At 36.1% G+C, this 20,627-nt stretch overlaps 1 protein-coding gene across 1 annotated transcript in view; it reads right to left on the bottom strand.

The window, feature by feature from the left end:
• The window catches only part of DYNC2H1 (dynein cytoplasmic 2 heavy chain 1), a 400,170-nt gene that overhangs the window by 131,240 nt on the left and 248,303 nt on the right, over window positions 1–20,627 (bottom strand). The window contains exons 81-82 of the mRNA XM_082626481.1: window positions 17,865–18,073; window positions 14,871–14,975 (exon numbers count right to left, since the gene is read on the bottom strand). Coding sequence (XP_082482607.1) covers window positions 14,871–14,975; window positions 17,865–18,073 — 314 coding nt within the window. The remainder of the gene's footprint in view (window positions 1–14,870; window positions 14,976–17,864; window positions 18,074–20,627) is intronic.

Raw genomic sequence — 20,627 nt, 5'->3', positions numbered from 1 at the left:
TGGGGTGCATGTGTCTTTCTGAATTATGGTTTTGTCTGGGTATATGCCCAGTAGTGGGATTGCTGGGTCATATGGTAATTCTATTTTTAGTTTTATAAGGAACCTCCATACTGTTCTCCAGAGTGGCTCTATCAATTTACATTCCCACCAACAGTGCAAGATGGTTCCCTTTTTTCCACATCCTTTCCAGCATTTGTTGTTTGTACATTTTCTGATTATGTGCATTCTAACTGGTGTGAGGTGATACCTCACTGTAGTTTTGATTTGCATTTCTCTAATAATTAGTGATGTTGAGCAGCTTTTCAAGTGCTTCTTGGCCATCCGTATGTCTTCTTTGGAGAAATGTCTATCTAATTAGATCTTCTGCCCATGTTTGGATTGGGTTGTTTGTTTTTTTTAATATTGAGCTGCATGAGCTATTTATATATAATTTTGGAGATTAATCCTCTGTATGTTGATTCATTTGCAAATATTTTCTCCCTTTCTGAAGATTATCTTTTCATCTCGTTTGTAGTTTTCTTTGCTGTGCAAAAGCTTTTAAGTTTCATTAGGTCCTTTGTTTATTTTTCTTTTTATTTCCATTACCCTAGGAGTTGGATCAAAAAAGATCTTGCTGTGATTTATGTCAAAGAGTGTTCTTCCTATGTTTTCCCCTAAGAGTTTTATCGTGTCCAGTCTTACATTTAGGTCTCTAAATCATTTTGAGTTTATGTTTGTGTACGGTGTTAGGGAGTGTTCTAATTTCATTCTAATACATGTACCTGTCCAGTTTTCCCAGAATCACTTATAAAATAGTCGGTCTTTTCTCCATTGTATATCCTTGTCTCCTTTGTCATAGATTAGTTGACCATAGCTGTGTGGGTTTATCTCTGGGCTTTCTATCCTGTTCCACTGATCTATATTTCTGTTTTTGTGCCAGTACCGTATTTTCTTGATTACTGTAGCTCTGTAGTATAGTCTGAAGTCACAAGTCTGATTCCTCCAGCTCCATTTTTTTTTTCCCCTCAAGACCCCTTTGGCTATTTGGCGTCTTTTGTGTCTCCATACAAATTTTAAGATTTTTTGCTCTAGTTCTGTAAAAAATGCCATTGGTAATTTGATAGGGATTGCACTGAATCTGTAGATTGCTTTGGGTAGTATAGTCATTTTCCCAATATTGATTATTACAAACCAAGAACATGGTATATCTCTCCATTGGTTTGTATCATCTTTGATTTCTTTCATCAGTGTCTTATAGTTTTCTGCATACAGGTCTTTTGTCTCCTTAGGTAGGTTTATTCCTAGCTATTTTATTCTTTTTGTTGCAGTGGTAAATGGGAATGTTTCCTTAACTTCCTTTCAGATTTTCATCGTTAGTGTATAGGAATGCAAGAGATTTCTGTGCATTAATTTTGTATCCTGCTACTTTATCAAATTCATTGATTACCTCTAGTAGTTTTCTGGTAGCATCTTTAGGATTCTCTATGTATAGTATCATGGCATCTGCAAACAGTGACAGCTTTACTTCTTCTTTTCCGATTTGGATTCCTTTTATTTCCTTTTCTTCTCTGATTGCTGTGGCTAAAACTTCCAAAACCATGTTGAATAAGAGTGGTGAGAGTGTGCAACCTTGTCTTGTTCCGGATCTTAGTGGAAATGGTTTGTTTTTCACCATTGAGAACGTTGTTGGCTGTGGGTTTGTCATATATGGCCTTTCTAATGTTGAGGTAGGTTCCCTCTATGCCCACTTTCTGGTGAGTTTTTATCATAAATGGGTGAATTTTGTCAAAAGATTTTTCTGCATCTATTGAGATGATCATATGGTTTTTATTCTTCAATTTGTTAATATGGTGTATCACATTGATTGACTTGTGTATACTGAATAATTCTGTATCCCTGGGATAAATCCCACGTGATCATGCTGTATGATCCTTTTAATGTGTTGTTGGATTCTGTTTGCTAGTATTTTGTTGAGGATTTTTGCATCTATATTCATGAGTGATATTGGTCTGTAATTTTCATTTTTTGTAGTATCTTTGTCTGCTTTTGGTATCAGGGTGATGGTCACATCATAGAATGAGTCTGGGAGTGTTCCTGCCTCTGCAGTATTTTGGAAGAGTTCGAGAAGGATGGGTGTTAGCTCTTCTCTAAATGTTTGATAGAATTCACCTGTGAAGCCACCTGGTCCTGGACTTTTGTTTGTTGGAAGATTTTCAATCACAGTTTCAATTTCATTACTTGTCACTGGTCTGTTCATATTTTCTATTTCTACCTGGTTCAGTCTTGGAATGTTTTACCTTTCTAAGAATTTGTCCATTTCCTCCATGTTGTCCATTTTTTGGGCATAGAGTTGCTTGTAGTAGTCTCTTAGGATGCTTTGTATTTCTTCGGTGTCTCTTGTAACTTCTCCTTTTTCATTTCTAATTTTATTGATTTGGGTCCTCTCCCTCATTTTATTGATGAGAATGGCTAATGGTATATCAATTTTATTTATCTTCTCAAAGAAACAGTTTTTAGTTTTATTGATCTTTTTGCTATTGTTTTCTTTGTTTCCATTTCATTTATTTCTGCTCTGATCTCTATGATTTCCTTCCTTCTACTAACTTTGGGTTTTGTTTGTCCTTCTCTCTCTAGTTCCTTTAGGTGTAACATTAGATTGTTTATTTGAGATGTTTGTTGTTTCTTGAGGTAGGATTGTATTGCTATAATCTTCCCTCTTAGAACTGCTTTTGCTGCATTCCATAGGTTTTGGATCATTGTGTTTTCATTGTCATTTGTCTCTAGGTATTTTTTCATTTCCTCTTTGATTTCTTCAGTGATCTCTTTGTTATTTAGTAACGTGTTGTTTAGCCTCCATTTGTTTGTGTTTTTTTACGTTTTTTTCCCTCTGATTTCTAATCTCATAATGTTGTGGTCAGAAAAGATGCTTGACATGATTTCAATTTTCTTAAATTTACTGAGGATTGATATGTGACCCAAGATGTGATCTATCCTGGAGAATGTTCCATGTGCACTTGAGAAGAAAGTGTAATCTGCTGTTTTTGGATGGAATGTCCTATAAATATCAATTGAATCTATCTGGTCTCTTGTGTCATTTAAAGCTTGTGTTTTCTTATTACTTTTCTGTTTGCATGATCTGTCCATTGGTGTAAGTGAGGTGTTAAAGTCTCCCACTATTATTGCGTTACTGTCAATTTCCTCTTTTAGTGCTGTTAGCAGTTGCCTTATGTATTGACGTGCTCCTATGTTGGGTGCGTATATATTTATAATTGTTATATCTTCTTCTTGGATTCATCTCTTGATCATTATGTAGTGTCCTTCCTTGTCTCTTGTAACATTCTTTATTCTAAAGTCTATTTTATCTGATATGAGTATTGTTACTCCAGCTTTCTTTTGATTTCCATTTTCAAGGAATATCTGTTTCCATCCCCTCACTTTCAGTCTGTATGTGTCCCTAGGTCTGAAGTGGGTCTCTTGTAGACAGTATATATATGGGTCTTGTTTTTGTATCCATTCATCAAGCCTGTGTCTTTTGGTTGGAGCATTTGATCCATTCATATTTAAGGTAATTATTGATATGTATGCTGCTATTACCATTTTCTTAATTGCATTGGGTTTGTTTTTGTAGGTCCTTTTCTTCTCTTGTGTTTCCCACTTAGAGAAGTTCCTTTAGCATTTGTTGTAGAGCTGGTTTGGTGGTACTGAATTCTCTTAGCTTTTGTTTGTCTGTAAAGCTTTTGATTTCTCCATCGAATCTTAATGAGATCCTTGTCAGGTAGAGTAATGTTGGTTGTAGGTTCTTCCCTTTCATCACTTTAAATATGCCATGCCACTCCCTTCTGGCTTGTAGAGTTTCTGTTGAGAAATCAGCTGTTAACCTTATGGGAGTTTCCTTGTATGTTATTTGTCATTTTTCCCTTGCTGCTTTCAGTAATTTTTCTTTGTCTTTAATTTTTGCCAATTTGATTACTTTGTGTCTTGGTGTGTTTCTCCTTGGGTTTATCCTGTATGGAACTCTCTTCACTTCCAGGACTTGGGTGGCTATTCCTTTCCCATGTTAGGTAAGTTTTTGACTATAATCTCTTCAAGTATTTTCCCGGGTCCTTTCTCTCTCTCTTCTCTTTCCATGGCCCCTGTAATGTGAATGTTGTTGCCTTTAATGTTGTCCCAGAGGCCTCTTAGGCTGTCTTCATTTCTTTTCATTCTTTTTTTCTTTATTCTGTTCCACAGCAGTGAATTCCACCATTCTGTTTTCCAGGTCACTTATCCATTCTTCTGCCTCAGTTATTCTGCTGTTGATTCCTTCTAGTGTATTTTTCATTTCAGTTATTGTATTGTTCATATCTGTTTGTTTTTCTTTAATTCTTCTAGGTCTTTGTTAAACATTTCTTGTATCTTCTCAACCTTTGCCTCCATTCTTTTTCCGAGGTCCTGGATGATCTTCACTATCATTATTCCGAATTCTTTTTCTGGAAGGTTGCCTATCTCCAATTCATTTGGTTGTTTTTTCTAGGGTTTTATCTTGTTCCTTCATCTGGTACATAGCCTTCTGCCTTTTCTTCTTGTCTATTTTTCTGTGAATGTGGTTTTTGTTCCACAGGCTGCAGGATTGTAGTTCTTGCTTCTGCTGTCTGCCTTCTGGTGGATGAGGCTATCTAACCAGATAAGGGGTTAACATCCAAAATATATAAAGAGTCAGTCAACTTAATCACAAAAAAATCCAATTAAAAAATGGGCAGAAGAACAAAAGAGACATTTCTCTGAAGAGTACATCAAAATGGCCAATAGATATGTGAAAAGATGCTCAACATCAGTAATCATCAGAGAAATGAAAATTCAAAGCACAATGAGGTATCACCTCATACCTGTCATAATGGCTATCATCAAAAGACAAAAAATAACAAGTGTTGGCAAGGATGTTGAGAAAGGGGAACCTTCATGAACTGTTGGTGGGAGTGTGAGCTGGTGCAGCCACTATGCAAAACAGTATGGAATTTCCTCAAAAAATTAAAAATAGATCTATAACATGACCTAGAAATTCCACTTCTAGGTATATACCCAAAGGAAATGAAAACAGGATTTCAACAAGATATAAGCACTCACATGATGATCGCTGCATTATTCCCAATAGCCAAGATATGAAAACAACCCAAGTGACCATTAATGAAGAATGGATAAAAAAGATGTAGGATATATACACTATGGAATATTATTTAGCCACAAGAAAGGAGGATATCCTTCCATTTGTGACAATATAGATGGACCTCAAGCAAATTATGCTATGTGAGATAAGTCAAAGAAAGTCAAGTATTGAATCTAAAAAGTTAAACATGTAAAAAACAGAGAGTAAAATGATGGTTACCAGGGGATGGGGGTGGCGGAGATAAGAGTGATTGTGTTTAAGGGTACAAACTTAAAACAAGCAGTAATAAGCCATAAAGATCTAATGCACAGTATAATGAATATAAGCAATAATACTGCAGTATAAATACATAATGTGATAAATATCACTACATCAGCAAACAAACAAACAAACAAAAAGCTGACTCAGAGCACCGAACATAAGTATCATTAACACTGTAGTAAACACCACTTGTGGTATCTGCCTAGTATGGATGCACTCAATTAATCTTAAAATGCCAAATCATCAAATACCTGCTTCAACATCAGTTCCACATCGCTGAATTTGTATATGATCAATAATATTATTTTTGAAATCTACTCAGTGTCATTCAGACTGCTTCATATCTGAACATTCATTTTCAAAGAAGGCCAAGCATTCTAAGTGTGGCTCCAAATGTGACTTGGAGTGAAAAGCCCTAAATATAGAAATTTTATCAGTTTATATATAAATGTTTATAATTATGAAAAAGAAATGTTACAGTAATTGATGCACTCTGAAAGCTGTTTAAGTATAAAAACTAAAATAAAGAACTGTTAAACAGTTAAGTAAATTAACAGTAAAATAGACTGACAGTTAAAATGTAAATATTAAGAGAGTTTATACCACCAAAAAACTTTAAAGAAGAACATGTTACCCTCTTTTCATCTAATAAATATTTATAAAATTTTAAATACTAAGGCAAGAAAAAATAGCACACATTAGATCATAGTAAAATAACTTATAGAGAATTCTTTGGTATACTAACTAGAAAAAGTAAAAAGTAAAAATAAAGCCTGGGTTGTCTCAGGACTATCTGGGAAAATGAGATTGGAGTCTGTCTCCCTACAGTACTACTTTCCTAGAAACTACAGAGGTAAGATAAATGTAAAATGTTTGTCTGCCTAGTTTGCTATGAAACCCCTGATCCCTGGGATTCCACTTATACTGATGAGCTTCATGTTAGCATAGCATGCAAGCCCTGTACCTATGTGACTAAAATATAGTAGAAGATTTGTGGGAAACTAAGGCTATGATTTAGTGCCATGAGGGTCCTCTCAGTCTGGGCTCATATCAATGGCAGCCATACATGGCCCAGGAGCAAAAGAAGGTACACATATAGGTGATTGGTGGGCCTCTCCATAAGATGAAGATGCTCAGTATTCTGTATTTCTTGTCTTATATCCTTCCCAGAAGTCTCTAAGGCCGTATGTATCCTAGGTTACTCTTTCCCCTTCATTAGACATTTGATCCAAGCTGGGCTAAAGGAGATTCTTTCAGAAGCTGAATGATACTGACATTAGAAGTTGTGAAAGCCATGTTAATAACAGGACTTTCAAGACAGACTCTTGAATTTCTTTTGATAAGATTCCCACAGTAAATACTCTTCTTGAATTCTATGAAATAGCCTTTTATTCTTTTAATGACCTTTTAATTGTTTTAAGCTTTTTTGCTTAAGCATTGTTGGAAAATTATACACAAACATATACAACACAAACAAGTACACACAAAGGTACATATGCAATTCTTATATGTTATTGATGGGGTTATTGAAAAATAACTATCTCAGGTCAACAAAAAGCATGGAAGGAAAAGAATAGAGTGTAATCACATACGTTATGAAGCTAAGGGACACGTAGGAGTTTCATTCCTTCATGGGAGTATCTGACTTAACACTTTGCATGAGAAAGGGAAAAGGAATTAGAGAGCGCCTTCAGCTAGCATAGACGAAGAGGTTGTTAAGATCTTATTTGTTCCAGAAAACATGAATACTTATTTACACGTTATGCAAATGAGCATATATTTATATACTCAAACATCTCTTTTACAAAGATGTGAGAATGAACATTAAAATTCCACAATGAACAATTTAGTGAATAATAGGAGAGAAAAAAATTTAGTGAATAATAAGAGAGAAAACATTACCAATTTTATAAATATTGGCTAAAATAGCAAAAAGTACAAAACAGTACAGCTAAATAAGGTAATCTAGCTAGGATGCCTGTAAATTAACAAAAGTAAACTTTTAAGAGCAATGAGAATCTTCCATACACTGACCCACAACGAACCTTTTGTAACAGTTCACAATTTGGTGCACATACTTAGCAGTACATTTATGCCTGAGGAGCAGTTGTAGCACATGGTGCAGAGGCCATGTCTTTACTCAGACAGACAATTTGAACACTGGTTCTGCCTTTTACTGGCTCTGTGATCTTGGGTAAATAACTCTTTCCATTTCAGTTTCCACAGGTACTGAGAGGGAAAAGTAATAGTTCTTACCTCATAGAGTTTATAAAGACTAAGGTTTATGAGTATAAGGTATTTAAAACACTTTCAGGCACACAGTTAAAGGTCAATAAATGTTAGCTCTTAATTATTTGGTCTCAGTAGAAGCTAGAATATACAGTGTTCGTGGCTAATGTTTTTCTATATCTCAATAATTAAAAAATCCGGGAACTTCCGGGTAAGATGGCGGAAGAGTAAGACGCGGAGATCACCTTCCTCCACACGGATACACCAGAAATACAGCTACACATGGAACAACTCATACAGAACACCTACTGAACGCTGGCATAAGACCCCAGACCTCCCAAAAGGCAAGAAACTCCCCACATACCTGGGTAGGGCAAAGCGGAGAGATCCCCACACAGAGGATCGGTGCCGAGCGGCACTCACCAGCCCGAGAGGCTTGTCTGCTCGCCCGCCGGGGCGCGCAGCGCTGGAAGCTGAGGCTCGGGCTTCGGTCAGAGCGCAGAGAGAGGACTGGGGCTGGCGGCGAGAACTCAGCCTGAAGGGGGCTAATGTGCCACAGTTAGCCGGGAGGGAGTCCGGGAAAACTCTGAAGCTGCCGAAGAGGCAAGAGACTTTTTCTTCCCTCTTGGTTTCCTGGTGCGCGAGGAGAGGGGATTAAGAGCGCTGCTTAAAGGGGCTCCACAGACGGGCGCGAGTCGCGACTGAAAGTGCGGAGCCCAGTGACGGGCGTGGGACGCTGGGGCTGCTGCTGCTGCCGCCAAGAAGCCTGTGTGCGAGCGCAGGTCACTGCCCACACCGCCCTTCCGGGAGCCTGTGCAGCCCGCCACTGCCGGGGTCCCGGGATCCAGGGGCGGCTTCCCTGGGAGAACGCACGGCGCGCCTCTGGCTGGTGCAACGTCACGCCGACCTCTGCCGCTGCAGGCTCGCCCCGCACTCCATGCCCCTCACTCCCACACGGCCTGAGTGAGCAAGAGTCCCCGAAGCGGCTGCTCCTTTAACCCTGTCCTGTCTGAGTGAAGAACAGACGCCCTCCAGCGACCTACATGCAGAGGCGGGGCCAAATCCAAAGCTGAGACCCAGAAGCTGTGAGAACAAAGAAGAGAAAGGGAAACCTCTCCCAGCAGCCTCAGAAGCAGCGGATTAAAGCTCCACAATCAACTTGATGTACCCTGCATCTGTGGAATACATGAATAGACAACACATCATCCCAAATTGAGGAGCCCGGAGTCAGTGCTGTGCCTCTGAGGTGGGAGAGCCAACTTCAGGACACTGGTCCACAAGAGACCTCCCAGCTCCACATAATATCAAACGGCGAAAATCTTCCAGAGATCTCCATCTCAACACCAGCACCCAGCATCACTCAACGACCAGCAAGCTACAGTGCTGGACACCCTATGCCAAACAACTAGCAAGACAGGAACACAACGCCACCCATTAGCAGAGAGGTGGCCTAAAATCATAAAAAGTCCGCAGACACCCCAAAACACACCACCAGACGTGGACCTGCCCACCAGAAAGACAAGATCCAGCCTCATCCACCAGAACACAGGCACTAGTCCCCTCCACCAGGAAGCCTACACAACCCACTAAACCAACCTTAGCCACTGGGGACAGACACCAAAAACAATGGGAACTACGAACATGCAGCCTGAAAAAGGAGACCCAAACACAGTAACATAAGCAAAATGAGAAGACAGAAAAACACACAGCAGGAGAAGGAGCAAGATAAAAACCCACTAGATCTAACAAATGAAGAGGTAATAGGCAGTCTACCTGAAAAAGAATTCAGAATAATGATGGTAAAGATGATCCAAGATTCTATTTCCCAGATCCAAAATCTTGGAAATAGAATAGACAAAATGCAAGAAACAGTTAACAAGGACCTAGAAGAACTAAAGATGAATCAAGCATCGATTAAAAACACAATACATGAAATAAAAAATACTCTAGACGGGATCAATAGCAGAATAACTGAGGCAGAAGAACGGATAAGTGAGGTGGAAGATAAAATAGTGGAAATAACTGCTGCAGAGCAAAATAAAGAAAAAAGAATGAAAAGAACAGAGGACAGTCTCAGAGACCTCTGGGACAACATTAAACACATCAACATTCGAATTATAGGGGTTCCAGAAGAAGAAGAGAAAAAGAAAGGGACTGAGAAAATATTTGAAGAGATTATAGTTGAAAACTTCCCTAATATGGGAAAGGAAATAGTTAATCAAGTCCAGGAGGCACAGAGAGTCCCATACAGAATAAATCCAAGGAGAAATACGCCAAGACACATATTAATCAAACTGTCAAAAATTAAACACAAAGAAATCATATTAAAAGCAGCAAGGCAAAAACAACAAATAACACACAAGGGAATCCCCATCAGGATAACAGCTGATCTCTCAGCAGAAACTCTATAAGCCGGAAGGGAGTGGCAGGACATAATTAAAGTGATGAAGGAGAAAAACCTGCAACCAAGATTACTCTACCCAGCAAGGATCTCATTCAGATTTGATGGAGAAATTAAAACGTTTACAGACAAGCAAAAGCTGAGAGAGTCCAGCACCACCAAACCAGCTTTACAACAAATGCTAAAGGAACTTCTCTAGGCAAGAAACACAACAGAAGGAAAAGACCTACAATAACGAACCCAAAACAATTAAGAAAATGGGAATAGGAACATACATATCGATAATTACCTTAAATGTAAATGGTCTAAATGCTCCCACCAAAAGATACAGATTGGCTGAATGGATACAAAAACAAGACCCATATATATGCTGTCTACAAGAGACCCACTTCAGACCTAGAGACACATACAGACTGAAAGTAAGGGGATGGAAAAAGATATTCCATGCAAGTGGAAATCAAAAGAAAGCTGGAGTAGCAATTCTCATATCAGACAAAATAGACTTTAAAATAAAGACTACTAGAAGAGACAAAGAAGGACACTACCTAATGATCAAGGGATCGATCCAAGAAGAAGATATAACAATTGTAAATATTTATGCACCCAACATAGGAGCATCTCAATACATAAGGCAAATACTAACAGCCATAAAAGGAGAAATCGACAGTAACACAATCATAGTAGGGGACTTTAACACCCCACTTTCACCAATGGACAGATCATCCAAAATGAAAATAAATAAGGAAACACAAGCTTTAAATGATACATTAAACAAGATGGACTTAATTGATATTTATAGGACATTCCATCCAAAAACAACAGAATACACATTTTTCTCAAGTGCTCTTGGAACATTCTCCAGGATAGATCATATCTTGGGTCACAAATCAAGCCTTGGTAAATTTAAGAAAATTGAAATTGTATCAAGTATCTTTTCCGACCACAATGCTATGAGACTAGATATCAATTACAGGAAAAGAGCTGTAAAAAATACAAACACATGGAGGCTAAACAATACACTACTTAATAACGAAGTGATCACTGAAGAAATCAAAGAGGAAAGTAAAAAATACCTAGAAACAAATGACAATGGAGACACGACGACCCAAAACCTATGGGATGCAGCAAAAGCAGTTCTAAGAGGGAAGTTTATAGCAATACAATCCCACCTTAAGAAACAGGAAACATCTCGAATAAACAACCTAACCTTGCACCTAAAGCAATTAGAGAAAGAAGAACAAAAACATCCCAAAGTTAGCAGAAGGAAAGAAATCATAAAAATCAGATCAGAAATAAATGAAAAAGAAATGAAGGAAACGATAGCAAAGATCAATAAAACTAAAAGCTGGTTCTTTGAGAAAATAAACAAAATTGATAAACCATTAGCCAGATTCATCAAGAAAAAAAGGGAGAAGACTCAAATCAATAGAATTAGAAATGAAAAAGGAGAAGCAACAACTGACACTGCAGAAATACAAAAGATCATGAGAGATTACTATAAGCAACTCTATGCCAATAAAATGGACAACCTGGAAGAAATGGACAAATTCTTAGAAATGCACAACCTGCCGAGACTGAAACAGGAAGAAACAGAAAATATGAACAGACCAATCACAAGCACTGAAATTGAAACTGTGATAAAAAATCTTCCAACAAACAAAAGCCCAGGACCAGATGGCTTCACAGGCGAATTCTATCAAGCATTTAGAGAAGAGCTAACACCTATCCTTCTCAAACTCTTCCAAAATAGAGCAGAGGGAGGAACACTCCCAAACTCATTCTACGAGGCCACCATCACCTTGATACCAAAACCAGACAAGGATGTCACAAAGAAAGAAAACTACAGGCCAATATCACTGATGAACATAGATGCAAAAATCCTCAACAAACTACTAGCAAACAGAATCCAACAGCACATTAAAAGGATCATACACCATGATCAAGTGGGGTTTATTCCGGGAATGCAAGGATTCTTCAATATATGCAAATCAATCAACGTGATACACCATATTAACAAATTGAAGGAGAAAAACCATATGATCATCTCAATAGACGCAGAGAAAGCTTTCGACAAAATTCAACACCCATTTATGATAAAAACCCTGCAGAAAGTAGGCATAGAGGGAACTTTCCTCAACATAATAAAGGCCATATATGACAAACCCACAGCCAGCATCGTCCTCAATGGTGAAAAACTGAAACCATTTCCACTAAGATCAGGAACAAGACAAGGTTGCCCACTGTCATCACTCTTATTCAACCTAGTTTTGGAAGTTTTAGCCACAGCAATCAGAGAAGAAAAGGAAATAAAAGGAATCCAAATTGGAAAAGAAGAAGTAAAGCTGTCACTGTTTGCAGATGACATGATACTATACATAGAGAATCCTAAAGATGCTACCAGAAAACTACTAGAGCTAATCAATGAATTTGGTAAAGTTGCAGGATACAAAATTAATGCACAGAAATCTCTGGCATTCCTATATACTAATGATGAAAAATCTGAAAGTGAAATCAAGGAAACACTCCCATTTACCACTGCAACAAAAAGAATAAAATATCTAGGAATAAACCTACCTAAGGAGACAAAAGACCTGTATGCAGAAAATTATAAGACACTGATGAAAGAAATTAAAGATGATACAAATAGATGGAGAGATGTACCATGTTCTTGGATTGGAAGAATCAACATTGTGAAAATGACTCTACTACCCAAAGCAATCTACAGATTCAATGCAATCCCTATCAAACTACCACTGGCATTTTTCACAGAACTAGAACAAAAAATTTCACAATTTGTATGGAAATACAAAAGACCCCGAATAGCCAAAGCAATCTTGAGCACGAAAAATGGAGCTGGAGGAATCAGGCTCCCTGACTTCAGACTATACTACAAAGCTACAGTAATCAAGACAGTATGGTACTGGCACAAAAACAGAAAGATAGATCAATGGAACAGGATAGAAAGCCCAGAGATAAACCCACGGACATATGGTCACCTTATCTTTGATAAAGGAGGCAGGAATGTACAGTGGAGAAAGGACAGTCTCTTCAATAAGTGGTGCTGGGAAAACTGGATAGGGACATGTAAAAGTATGAGATTAGATCACTCCCTAACACCATACACAAAAATAAGCTCAAAATGGATTAAAGACCTAAATGTAAGGCCAGACACTATCAAACTCTTAGAGGAAAACATAGGCAGAACACTCTATGACATAAATCACAGCAAGATCCTTTTGGACCCACCTCCTAGAGAAATGGAAATAAAGACAAAAATAAACACATGGGACCAAATGAAACTTAAAAGCTTTTGCACAGCAAAGGAAACCATAAACAAGACCAAAAGACAACCCTCAGAATGGGAGAAAATATTTGCAAATGAAGCAACTGACAAAGGATTAATCTCCAAAATTTATAAGCAGCTCATGCAGCTCAATAGCAAAAAAACAAACAACCCAATCCAAAAATGGGCAGAAGACCTAAATAGACATTTCTCCACAGAAGATATACAGACTGCCAACAAACACATGAAAGGATGCTCAACATCTTTACTCATTAAAGAAATGCAAATCAAAACTACAATGAGATATCATCTCACACCAGTCAGAATGGCCATCATCAAAAAATCTAGAAACAATAAATGCTGGAGAGGGTGTGGAGAAAAGGGAACACTCTGGCACTGCTGGTGGGAATGTGAATTGGTACAGCCGCTATGGAGAACGGTATGGAGGTTCCTTAAAAAACTACAAATAGAACTACCATATGACCCAGCAATCCCACTACTAGGCATATACCCTGAGAAAACCATAATTCAAAAAGAGACATGTACCAAAATGTTCATAGCAGCCCTATTTACAATAGCCCGGAGATGGAAACAACCTAAGTGTCCATCATCGGATGAATGGGTAAAGAAGATGTGGCACATATATACAATGGAATATTACTCAGCCATAAAAAGAAATGAAATTGAGCTATTTGTAATGAGGTGGATAGACCTAGAGTCTGTCATACAGAGTGAAGTAAGTCAGTAAGAGAAAGACAAATACTGTATGCTAACACATATATATGGAATTTAAGAAAAAAAAAATGTCATGAAGAACATAGGGGTAAGACAGGAATAAAGACACAGACCTACTAGAGAATGGACTTGAGGATATGGGGAGGGGGAAGGGTAAGTTGTGACAAAGTGAAAGAGCGGCATGGACATATATACACTACCAAACGTAAGGTAGATAGCTAGTGGGAAGCAGCCGCATAGCACAGGGAGATCAGCTCCGTGCTTTGTGACCGCCTGGAGGGGTGGGATAGGGAGGGTGGGAGGGAGACGCAAAAGGGAGGGGATATGGAAACATATGTATATGTATAACTGATTAAATTTGTTATAAAGCAAAAAATAAAAAAAATTAAAAAAATAATAATAATTAAAAAATCCATATTTCCCTCAATGTTTTACAACATTCAGTCATGAGTAATATTATATTAAATACTTATCTTTTATGCAAATAATATCTCTATATCTGATATTTGTTATGAAAATATCAAATTTAGTGACATATTCAATGGCGTAAATTAAATTTAAAGTACCCTTAATAAGATAAATCACAGGAGTAAAACCAATATATTTTGGATAAACTTGATAGTGTTCAGTGTTATTTTACTAATTTTAACTAATGTATTAAGATAGAACTATTTGGCTCATTTAAAATTTATTTAAGGTAAGACTGGAATCTATTGTATTAAATAAAATTAAAGAATTAAATAAAAGCATGTGGATCTGTAGTATTAAATAAAATGTAATGTTTCTTTTAGGCTCAGTAGCAACATTTTTTCTAAAACATGTATCTTTTTTTAGGTTACCTGAGAACTGATCATACGCTGAGATGAACGAGCAATATTGGCAGGTAGACCAAAGAAACTAGGTTTGTCATCCTCTGGAAGTTTTTCAATGACGGCACGATAGTCCTAAACACAAGGAATTAAAAAACAGTTTTTCAATAAAGATTAAACTTACAACCACCGAAATCAGAAAGAACCAGAATATCGTTAAGTATGAAATGATTAATTATTCATGTTACCTTGTCTAGGTAAATCTCACTTTCAGTCTGTATAGCATTAACTCAGTAATCTAATGGAAATATTCTTTGTCATTACTTGTTCGTACTTAAATTATTTGATACTATACTTTCTTATCCTATACTTCTCACATTCAGAAGGGAATTGATTAAAACAAACATATTTGAGTAACTATGCCTACTATGTGTAGTTATTTTTCCTGTAACCTACCAAAGACTAATCTGCAGAGTGTAGCTCTGTTTATAATGAGATAAATATTCCAACAATCTTTTCTTTTAAACTTATAGAACTCCCAGAAACCTATACTCACACAGTCTGATATACAAGAACTGCTTTGTAAATTGCTTTATTATAAAGCAATCCCACAGTTAGTCTTCGCTGGTGAGGTGTGATGAAATGTATCAAAAATCCTATCATTTCATCCCAAGAATTACTGTAAGCACTGCAAAAGCTTGATTTGCCAAGCACTCATCTGAACAGTTTTCACTTCAGATTCTAGATGGGAAACTAAGTGTAGATCAAGAGGATTTATTCAGTTTGGCTGAAAGATGGGAATTGTTTTGTTTGTTTTCATGAGGAGACGAGTTATTTTAAGGCAGGTATTGTAAATATATGCATCTAAACTGTTCTTGCTGAAGTAGGAGAAACTGTTTTTGGTGAAGGAGACTCATCTTCTGCCCCCACCCCCATCATCCTTTCTCATCCTTCGCAGCTGCCTCTGCAGTATTTCCAAGACACAGGTCCTGGGCTTCCTGGAGTTTAACTACAGGAAGTATGTCAAAGTTTGGAAAGACATGCTGTTCTTTGAAATATTTCCTCTCCTATATCTCAGTATACTTCCTTAAGGTTTTCAATCACAATGTAGATATGCATAAATATATATGTATGTATATGTAAGTGTATGCTTATATATATCCATGCATATGTGTGTCTGTTTCTCATCTCCTGGGAAACTTCTGGCTTCCTCCTTCTACCTAACTCAATTAAATAGAAAGCTAAACATTGACTCTCATAAATAATCTTATCATTTTTTTATCTTTCTATATTTTAATTTTTCTTTTTTTTTTTAGATGGAAAAAAATCTCCCATCTAAAAATAATCTCCCATTCCAGATCTTCATGTGCCTCACGGCATGCGGGATCTTAGTATCCCGATCAGGGATCGAACCCATGCCCCCTGCAGTGGAAGCACAAAGTTCCAACCACTGGACCACCAGGGAATTCCTATAATCATCTTATAATTTTAAAGCTATTATTCTTTGTATTTATACACTTTATTCATTTTTAAATGTCTGTGAAATTTTCTCATCTAGTGTGGCTAGAGTCTTCTCTCTACCTAGGACTATACACTGACATATTTCCTAAATAGTAGACTACTTCATATCCAAACTGATTTATCCTCATTTGGACACAAAAGAATATATACCAAATGATACCCTTTACATGAAGTACAAACACAGGCAAAACTAACACAGGCTGTTAGAAGCTAAGCTAATGTATCCTTTGTTGGGGAGGTAGTAACTAGAAGGGAACTTGAGGAGGACTTCTGGGGAGCTGAAAATGTTCTGTTTCTTGATCGCAGTGCTGGTGGCAAACATGTGTTTAATGTATAAAAATGCACTGCATTGTACATTTATGATGTACACTTTTCTGTATATATTTTATTTTTCAATTTAAGCTTCAAACAATAGAGATGAAAGACTTCTCACAGTACACTATCTGAAATAAATATATAATAAATAACTATGTGATATTTCTGTTTGCTCATTCACTCTAAGGTTCTCCCAATAAAAAGTAAACTCCACAGTGCATCAAGAGATCCACAAATTCTGGAACAGCGTTGTCAGAGCAAATGTTCAATGTGTATTATTGAATGAATGAGTAAGTGAATGAAAGATACTGAAAAACAAAATCGATGGAATACTTAATAACAAAATAGATAAGATATTCAATAGAGTAATATGTTTAATACTGATTTTTAAGCTTTGTTTTCTGACATATCACTAAAACAAAGGAATTTTCTTGAAAAATATTTGAATAAGAGAAAAAGGCACAATACTGATAGAACTATATAATTGAATATATATATTTTGTAATTAATGAAGAAATGTATAATTTTAATACTCTATGTAACGAAAATGTTATTTGGGCATTCACACAAATACAAATTTGTGGCAAAATAAACTAGAATTGAAATCTTTGGGCTACATTTTGTACTATTTTCTGGAAAAGATTATTGCATTCTAGGAGGCTTTTATATGATGACTCAAAGCAAAAAGCTACAGCTGGATAAAATAAATACACATAAACAAAAATGTTGCTATGAAAGCTAGATAAAGTGAATCTCTCTTGTATATTTAGAACTCCTTTAAATTTATAAGCCAAAGTATGAAGGTAGATATTGTTAAATAATATTTGCTTTCTTTCAAATTTAACGTATCAGAGTACTCTCAAAACTATGAAGAAGTAGCATATTACCCATTCCAGATCTTCATGGCAGCCCTACAATGTAAAAATTTTCCTTGGCCATCCCCTTCACGATTTACCTATTTACTATATCCTATTATCATCAATCAGTGATCATTAAGTATCCAAAAGTAATAGGACACCTAACTAGAGTTTAAAGAATCAGGCTGCATATTGGCATAATAAAAAAAAATCCATATTTGTGAATGACGATTGCTTATACATTTGAAAAGTAACAACATATATTTAACAATATAAGAAATTATTCAAGTTTCTATCTGGTGGTAAATTGAAAATAATTAATTTTACCTACCAAAATGCTGCAGGATTTTGGTAGATATATGGAGTATGGAAAAATGCTTTTCTTGTTCCTTTGGTTTAATACATCAATTATTGAAGAATTAAAAAACTGTTTCAGGTATGACTGAAGAACTCTAAGGTCAAAATAGTTATCTATACGTCCTCCATAAATAGCATTTTCGAGCAAACCATGTACAAATTCCCATTGTACATCTTTGGTACCTATAATTGAAAAAAAAAAAGCTTTTATTCGTTTCATTTCTAAGATATTAGAAATTTTCTAAAACAAATTCTAAAATATTAAACAAATTCCTGGCTTCAGTTATATTTATAGGATATAACAATACATATTTAATTCATTTAAATCATTCCTTAAAATGCTTAAATTAATGTAGTGCTCATTAATATTAATAATATTAATACTATAATCATAGAGGACCTGTTCCAGAAAGGGAGCTACCAACATAGATAACTATAATATGAACTAGGTATGGTGGACAGGAAGGAACCTGGCAAAGTCTGTTTGTTAAAATTCCTCCCTGTGTCCCATTGTCTCTGCATAGCCCAGCAATTTGTTTACCAAACATCTGCTTTTTTGCATCTCCATGTTGACTGCCTTTCTCCCTTCTGAAGTCTAAAACCACTACCCCAAACACCCTCTTCTGTTTCTAGTTGAAGACAGTATTTAAGGTGAGGGTTTCAGCCATTTGGCAAGTTACTTAGTCTTCCTGGGTCTCTCCTATATATACATGTTATTAATTTTTGTTTGATCTTCTCCTGTTAATCTGTTTCATGTCAGTGTAAATTCTTAGATCAGCCAGAAGAACCCAGAAGGGTAGAAGAAAATTTCTTCCTCCCCAACAGCAGTAAATGCAGGAAACACAATTTTAATCTACCTAGTTAACATCACTGCTAGCATTACTAGTTTAGACTATTTCAGTACTATAAAATTCAGTGAACCATTCCTCTTTTTTACATTTAATTCTCCATATGTGGAGGTCCCTTAATATCAGGAAATCTTGTAATCATAAGATTATATTTAGACTTCTACCATGAGATTCAGTATCATTTTGAAGCATCTTCCTCTTACAACAATTCACTGGTGTGATGTATGTAAAAAAACATATGATGCTATTAATTAATTCCATTGCAAGCTTGAAACACAATGCTAAACAAATCATTCAAACTCTCTGTGCTTTGGTATCCTCATCTTAAAAGAGCATTAATAATATTTGTCTCAAAGTGATATTATAAAAATCAAATAAATGTTCAAAAGCCTTTTGCAAAATTACCAAGTTTCTAAGCAAGCTAAAATACTAGTATATATCCTCCAAAAATTATGTTTCAAAATAAACATTAAAAAAACAACTCACGGAAATCAGAAAATTGATTGGCCTTAGCACAAAATGGGAAAATGTTGGGTCATACGTAAAAATGAGGGGGGGGGATGTTTCCAGAATGTTGGTAATACACTATTTATTGACTTTGGGCTAGTTACAAAGGTTCAATTTATGAAAATCTATTGAATTATACCTTTATGTGTACTTTTCTGAAGTATAATTCAAATAATTTTTAAATAAACAAAAAACTCATTTGGAATACTGTTAGGCATTAACTAACTATGGGGAACAAATAAATTAATATCCTATCTACTTCTACATATATACCCAACAGAAATATATTCAAGTAGTCACCCAAAGATATAGCACAATCATCCCAAACTACCCACGTGTCCATCAAGAAAAAACTTGAAAACTACCCACCAAGAGAAGAAATACAATCACAGAATGGCAAACTATATAGCACTGAGAATAAATGGACAACAATGACATGTAACCATATGGATGAATCTCTCAAATATAATGTTAACTGAAAGAATCCAAAGACTAAAGAATACATGATATATGATTCCAGTTTTATAAAAACAGGCAAAGCTAATCTATATAGTTTAGGTTCCTGGTCTTTACCACAGGAGTGGGGGTGGGGGAACTTGAAGAATGGTAGTAACTGGAAGGCAGCATTAGAGTAAAATCTGAAGTATTGGTAATGTTCTGTTTCTTGATTAAGGTGCTACCTACATGAGAGTGTTCAGTTTGTGGAAATTTCACTGGGCTGTAATCTTATGATATAAGTACTTTTTGTATGCGTATCATACTTCATTTAAAAGTTTTAAAAATCTCAAAAACATGTAAATTAAAATAGGACTCGAACATATCTCAACACAATAAAGGCCACAGATGACAAACCCACAGCCAACATCATTCTCAATGATGAAAAGCTGAAAGCATTTCCTCTAAGATCAGGAACAAGACAAGGATGCCCACTCATGCCACTTTTATCCAAAACAGTTTTGGAAGTCCTAGACACAGAAATCAGAGAAGAAAAGGAAATAAAAGGAATTCAAATTGGAAAGGAAGAAGTAAAACGGTCACTTTGTAGATTACATCCTATACATAGAAAATCCAAAGCTCATCAATGAATTTGGTAAAGTTTCAGGATATAAAATTAATATACAGAAATCGGTTGCATTTCTATACACTAACAACAAAATGTGAGAAAGAGAAATTAAGAAAATAATCCCATGGACCATCACATCAAAAAGAATAAAATACCTAGGAATAGACCTACCCAAGGAGGTAAAAGACCTGTACTCTGAAGATGTTGATAAAAGAAACTGAAGACAACACATATGGAAAGATATATGGTGTTCTTGGATTATAAAACTCAATATTGTTAAAATGACAATACTACCTACCCAAGGCAATCTACAGATTCA

Source organism: Mesoplodon mirus, assembly GCF_964341445.2.
Source record: "Mesoplodon mirus genome assembly, chromosome: 7".
Classification (NCBI taxonomy): Eukaryota; Metazoa; Chordata; class Mammalia; order Artiodactyla; family Ziphiidae; genus Mesoplodon; species Mesoplodon mirus.
The sequence above is the reverse complement of the archived record's forward strand: the minus strand, read 5'-3'. Positions and strand labels throughout refer to the sequence as shown.